General features: G+C 40.6%; 1 protein-coding gene across 2 annotated transcripts; it reads right to left on the reverse strand.

Moving 5' to 3' along the window:
• Positions 1-290: 290 nt before the first annotated feature.
• Positions 291-4,960, reverse strand: ssbp1 (single-stranded DNA binding protein 1). Of its 2 annotated transcripts, none has more exons than XM_035426274.1 (7): positions 4,847-4,960; positions 3,980-4,069; positions 3,520-3,577; positions 2,919-3,059; positions 2,470-2,557; positions 2,074-2,162; positions 291-1,189 (listed from the first exon to the last, which is right to left on the reverse strand). In XM_035426274.1, exons 2-7 carry the CDS (start codon positions 4,001-4,003, stop codon positions 1,146-1,148), a joined length of 444 nt encoding a protein of 147 aa, XP_035282165.1. In that variant the 5' UTR covers positions 4,004-4,069; positions 4,847-4,960; the 3' UTR covers positions 291-1,145. The 2 variants fall into 2 exon arrangements, with proteins under 2 accessions (XP_035282165.1, XP_035282166.1); XM_035426275.1 differs by lacking the exon at positions 4,847-4,960 and adding an exon at positions 4,155-4,186.
• Between the last annotated feature and the right edge of the window lie 1,811 nt (positions 4,961-6,771).

The raw sequence follows: 6,771 nt of genomic DNA on the forward strand, positions 1-6,771 counted from the left end.
TCGAGCAAAAATACCACCGCCTACAACGCATGGAGAACGACCTGTCCAATAGAGTATAATTTGCCAGGCTCTTACAACGAATAGAATTGAGACAAGAATACATAACAGCGCTGTCCCGCCTACGCCGAACTCTTAAGAATCCGAGTACACCAAAGACTTGTTGATGTACGACAGAGATCTGTCCCTCTTGTGGTGATTTATATTAATTACATATTGCGTAATTGGGACGATGCATTAGCCACATTGTAAAATTATCCAAATCGTGTGTTAAAATTAGGAAAAAGACAGAATACGTTACCTGAAATACTTTTATATTTTTACTAAAAAACTTAAAGTAACACAAAAGGGCATTTTACATGATGGTTATACAAGGCGAGACAAATGAATACAACACACCTGAAAAAGCAATGGACAACTAGTTTTAAGAAAACAGTTACTCAGAGAACTGAAACTGTCACAAAAATAGAAATCAGAAGTCACCTCAGGTTTCAAAAACATTTGGTTCCGAGATCTTGCTCAAGGGAGTAAGATCACCAGAAAACAGCCTGTGTCAGGCAGCTAATCATAGTGGCCAAGTGCACTGGTACATGAATTTCAGGGCCCAACTGCTAACTATTTTGGATTAAACCTGGGTCAGTATTTTAACATGGTGACCATTGTTTGAGGTATGTATGTGAGGGAACCTGCCTGGGTGTGCCAGTGAATTTTGTATTAGGGGCTACACATGATACTATCCTGTGTGCCTGTGGGTCTTCTGACCATGCAAAGAGAGAGAGAGAGATTGGGTGGCTCAGCAGGGATCACTGTACACCCATTGCTAACTTAACGGGATAGTTCACTTTCTGGAGATTTAAAATATTACTTCAGTTTATGGAAGTTTTTGATTGGTCCACAAGTCATGAGACCTTTTTTTAAGCATCTTAAATATTTATCACACAGTAAAGCTCTTGGGCCAATTGAAAACATATGCTAAAAGTGAAATAATATAAAAATTACTACAGAAAGTGAACTGTCCCCTTAATCACATGATATTTTGGTACAAATATCAGTTCACAGTTCCGCAAGGAGTCAAAATAAAGACAAGTGTTAATAAAAATAAAAAGTTCTTTAGTCTTCCAAGTCACTCCTCAAGGTCATGACTTCCTTCACACTCTTTCTCGTACATTGTCACTTAAAAAGACAATGTTATCTGTGGGAAGGAACAGAAGAAATTACATTTTAACACAAGTGTGCATTAAGGAGGGAAAATCTGAATGCATATGCAGCTAGAGGTTTCTAACCTCTGCTGAAATATAATCCCCATTTAAAAGCCTTTATTTTTAAAACAAGCTAATCTGAAATTCTTTCATGGAGTGCTGGATGCATGCTGGGAATTGGAGTCAGTGATCCCTGCATGGGTGCTCCTCTTTCAAAAAAAAAACTGACTAAATAATACCTTCCTCTTAAACAATATACACAGCTTAATTATTCCAGGACAGCCAACAGAAACATACTTTCAGGGCTCAAACAGATTGTGAATATATTGCCTTGCTATTATGGGTCTGCAATCAAGTATCCAATCACTTCTAATTCACTAGAACACAAATACATTTGCTGGTTTGTGAGGCTTTAATATGCATTGATTGATGACAGGAGATGCTCAATTCAGACCCAAGAAGACATGCATGTAGATGCAGATGATCCCTAGGTTTGAGTCTACAAGGTTCTCTAGGACATCTTTGAGGAACAGCATTTTTTTAACATTAGTTCCTCTTTTAGCAGCTGAGCTATTTTTAAGCTGAGCTGTGCAGTCATTGTACAGGTGGACTGGGATCTTAGGAAGCAGACACAGACAGACTCTCGCTGCCCAATCGACCTGAGAAGTTATTAGCCAAAGTAGAGGATATCTAGCAGACTACAACCCTCTATCCCCAGGTGATACAATGGCCAATTTTGCATCAACATGCCTGATTCCAAGCCACAGTCAGGCCTCTCACTGCTCCAAAAGGCAGTTCTTCAGCTGCACACTAGAGCCCAAAGTGCAGCAGCGTGAACTGTGGTGAAGTTCATCTTTAGTGAAGTGCACTCACACACCTGCAATGATGGTAGTTGCTTGGCGCCTGACATTGTTCTTGTCCACGTACTCCCCGTAGTCCAGTTTCCCCTCCACAAGCACCCGGGAACTGAAGGCCCAGCAGAAGTAGGTGGAGATGACAGAAGTATGAACAACACAAAACAGTAGCATCTCAAACACATACTAACATTCTCGCACACTCACACACACATGCGCACGCACGCACGCACGCACGCACGCACGCACGCACGCACGCACACACACACACACACACACACACACACACACATAGAAGTTGGCTCATTACTAAGCAGCCACTTTTCAGAGGCTTTAGTTATTTTATCACCATTATATTGAATGTACAGTATGTGACTGCAGAAGGAACATCAAAGCCCTTTTCACTGCTGCTCACTCACCCTTTCTTCACATACTGGTACGCCACGTCCCGCAGGCCCGGTTTAAAGACAGAGATGCGGTGCCACGTGGTTTTCTGACTGACATCTCCTATGACACAAGAGAGACAACAAACATGTACATTACTACATTCATGTTTAGCGGACTGCTAGTATCAGGCTTTGGCACAAGCACGTAGTCTCATCAAGAACAATCTTTCAAGAACTTCACAGAGGTGCCCTGAAGCTGTTCTGGCAGCTCATGGTGACCCAGTGTCCTATTAAGACACTTTATTTGAGCAGTTTCATGTACACAACATGAAATAACCAAAATATTAGCATTCCTTTCAATATTTCAGCTGCATTTCATAAGGACAAAGGTTAACCAGGAATATGCATGCTTTTTAAAATGCTGTCATTCACTCCTGTTTTTTTTTTTAAAGTGCCATCTCTGCAGGGGGCTGGGCCCTTGCCTGTGTGTGAGGTCTCTCCCTCCCCCGAACGCCACATCTCATTGGTTGCCATGGAGAAGATGGTGACAGGGTTCCTGCCATCTACCTGTCGCATGACTGGGTCCTGCCCCACCCGTCCCAGGAGCTGCACCCGGTTGATCGCTGACAGGAAGAGAAGCGAGGGGGGGGGGGGCATTCTTCATGACAGTCATTATCTTCCCTTATCCACCTCCAGGAACATGGTAACTACAGTAATCCACCCTTATTTAGCCCCAATAAGATGCTTCTATTTTGGCAGTGAACACAAACCCTACATAGTACTTTTATACTGCTTTGGCTCTGTGTGCAAAGTTAATGAAGGGGTACATATTTCATGGGTTATCATCTTTCCCCACACACAAAAATGACATACACAAACATCACAGTCACACTCATGTGGTCTTATACTTTGAGCCATTTCAGGTTTTAGCAAACCTGTACCTTGTAAAACCTGAAAATGACTCAAAATTCTGCGTCGAGGTGGCAGACGAGAGGAAAGGGGAGAACAAACAGTAGTTAGGCAAGGTGGAACAGTTCACGCTTCTGGCATTCACAGCACACAGAAAATAGGCGTCGTACTCACATCTCTCAAGGATGAGGCTCATGTCTGTGCTCCTGTGCCTCACAAACTGCCTGAGCACCTGAGATGACAAGAGATCACACTCACACCACATGCGGTATCCAACAGTGTGTGACACCGTACAAATGAGTGTTTGCCATGTTAACAGTTATAGCTGGGGCGCTAAGTCATTGATCTTTCTGGTATCTGCATGGTATCTCAGCGTACTTTGGCAGCTGCGGTGAGCAAAGTGATTGGTGCAGGCTAGCCAGGTGACTCAATGAATCAATAAAGTGCATGGGAAGCAAAACGTCTTATAACATCAGCCATATGCACATCAATCACACATAAGATTTCTAAGTGCACAACATCACTGCCTTTGCAGTGTGTACCCAAGTAGTTTCAGTTATAAGTATTTTCAAATTATTGTTAATATGTATTTGGCAGCTGAGTGTAAGCACCTTCTAATTCACACCATTCTTACCTGTGCTGATGCGCTCCTCAACATTTTCCCCTGATGTGTTGAAGGACTCTTGGGAGGGCAATGGTTAAGAATGACAATAATAATAATAATCTGAAAGGGAATACAGTCCTTACATTACTCATCACAGATCTTTCCGTTACTTTTGCGTACGGCATTGCCATCCTTTTTTACTCACAACGTGTCCCTCCAGGATATTTAAGTCACGTTTTACCTCCCTGCAAATAATGAACTTTATTAGAATAATGACTATCCTTTCTGACTATGGTCCAGACCTCATGCCTTCTTCATTGGCATCCAATGCTTATCAGGACAAGCAAATCCATAAGTCTGTTTACTAGAGAGCCATACCATGTGGTTCAATGTCTGTGCTATGCCCTGTACAACGTTTTTCTACGCGTTACTAAGTTGACGCTCGCGGCTACATAAAAAGTAAGTAAATACAACAAAGAAACGAACTCCAAGTAACTTAACGTTACTGACCGGATGTCGCAGGAGCAATATCACGACCACGCGTGGTTAGCTAACGTTAACAATGCAACGACAATATTACAGCAAAATATACTATATTTGCCAGTATAAATATGGGAAGATCACACTATAGTTAACTAGCAGGTTAAACAGGTTAGCCAAGAATTATCAAAAGTGACGCGATGCATCATACTGTATCTGGGTTGACACGGGTCAGACAAGTAAAATCAGTTTTAGCATGTCGAGTCAGCTAGTCTTCTTTTCAAATATTTTACGATTAATACATGAGAGCAGCGGCACACCATTTTACTGTCATTTCGTAGCCTGTAATAAAATCAAATTGTAGCGTCGCTAGTTATCATTAAACTGAACAATTAATGAAGTTGAATGGAAACTTACACAATTATTGACTGTCCAACAACCTCATGCTGCTTCCGGTCCGTCGGTTAAATATCTCCCCATTCCTGGCAACATAAATTGGTTATCTCTACTGCCACCTGTTGTCTGGGAAATGAAAGTGAACATTTGGATTTAGAATATACTGCACCCTCACATGTTTACATTAATGAATGCTGGATTTGATTTAATAAAAATGTTATTAAAACGTGTTTCGTCCTAATTGTTCAACGTCTGAAACTTTTTATAATTTACTTACTGTACATGTAGGTGTTTTTCGTCAAAGATATGCTAAGATTTTGAACACACTTCCTCAACACACATCTGCAAGCAAACTCATTCTCACTGTTGAAAACAATAGTAAGAATGTATATTTTTCACTCTACTCATTCCTTTTTATTCTTGCTTTCTGTTAACAAGTTTCATATTGTCTAGCTTCTGCCCCTGGTCCTATAGTCCTGTATGATTTCTCTGGAAAAAACACTTGGTCCCTCTACTTGTACTAAGTACTGCACCCTTGATTGTTTGCCATATTTCATTGTGATCATGTAGTGTTGCCTGTATATACGTATAAAGTAGATCTACACTAAGGTAATATATATTTGTTACATTGACAATCATTGACATGACATGTTTATCCAATGCCACAACTTGTGACAAATTTACTAACTTGGAAAGTCGTTTGCTGTTTTGTTTTTGCTAATTGTTTATGTCAGTTTGCTGTGCAAAGACAAAACAATCACAATATATTTTTAAGAAAACATTTATTTTATAGTGTGACAAATTTGAGTTCCTGAACAAGGTTTTATCATTTTCCTCATGATCCCCATTGTTTTATAAAGTGTGGCATGTAAAAACCTGCAAACAAGCACAAATAAATGAAACAGAAATAAAATAAGGATGATACATCCTCTTAAACATATGGTAGCCATGAGATACAATGGTGGAAACAGAGAGTATGTATTACTTGCAGCAATATACATCTAAATAAGAACCTTGTAGATGTTAGGATGTTCCTTCCTACATCCCTTGAAAGTTGTCATGTTGTCATGTAGGCTTTAACAATAGCATCCACCAAGCTAAAACTACAGATATTCAGTGCTTATAGTGAGATGTGTACAGATAAAACAGATAATTAAATCTAGCATAAATTAAACAGCACAATGGGATTCTCTATACTACATATATAAACATACTTCAACAAGATTTAACAATTCAAGTAATTTCCCTGAAAGCTCTGGTAATATAGAATATATTGTCGCAGAACCAGAAATGGCTTTTTTGTAGTTCAGTTTAGTGTGGCATGAAAATAATACCTGTTGTTTTAGTTTGACCCAGACCTGAAACCAGGCCCAGTGTTCCAGTGTGGGAGTGAGTGGGGAGGGGTGCTGTCTCTTCCAGTCTCGCTCCATTTTTCCATCTTACGCTCATTACTCAGCAGTCAATAATGTTAATCTATCAGATAAAGGCATCCTCAACATTCAGCAAACTTCACTTGTGAATCAAACTGAAGCACTTGCGATAGTGGTGGTCACAAATTGTGAGACATCAAAAGTCTATATTAAAGTGCTTAAATATACAGCCCTGGGCTTGCACAATTACATAACAGAAGACACAGAGAATTATATAGTACACACAGGTCATTTTCCTGCGCTTTCCCCAAACGTTATATTTATGTGTGGGCAGTTGTCGAGTGTGTGGTCCAAACCACAACCTCACACCAGGGACACATCACCCCTCTACATGGGAGATGGATTATTTACCCTGAGTGCAAAACTGTGAAGTCTCTACGAAAAGGGGGCAGAAGAACGTGACTGTAAAAGGCAGAAGAACGTGACTGCAGGTGTAAAAAGTGGGCTCGGCATTTGAGCCAGAGACCTTCTGCACTCCAAGGCACACACAGGAAACGATGGGATTGTCACATCTGC

This window comes from Anguilla anguilla, chromosome 7 (assembly GCF_013347855.1).
Source record: "Anguilla anguilla isolate fAngAng1 chromosome 7, fAngAng1.pri, whole genome shotgun sequence".
Classification (NCBI taxonomy): Eukaryota; Metazoa; Chordata; class Actinopteri; order Anguilliformes; family Anguillidae; genus Anguilla; species Anguilla anguilla.

What these genes read in the sequence shown, in the direction of transcription:
- ssbp1 (XM_035426274.1), bottom strand. Translation starts at nt 4,003, where the DNA reads ATGTTGAGGAGCGCATCAGCACAG. An exon ending in TGAGGAGCGCATCAGCACAG is followed by an intron (nt 3,578 to 3,979) that starts GTAAGAATGGTG and finishes TTGTCATCTCAG; the next exon opens with GTGCTCAGGCAGTTTGTGAG. An exon ending in TACCAGTATGTGAAGAAAGG is followed by an intron (nt 2,163 to 2,469) that starts GTGAGTGAGCAG and finishes CTGGGCCTTCAG; the next exon opens with TTCCCGGGTGCTTGTGGAGG.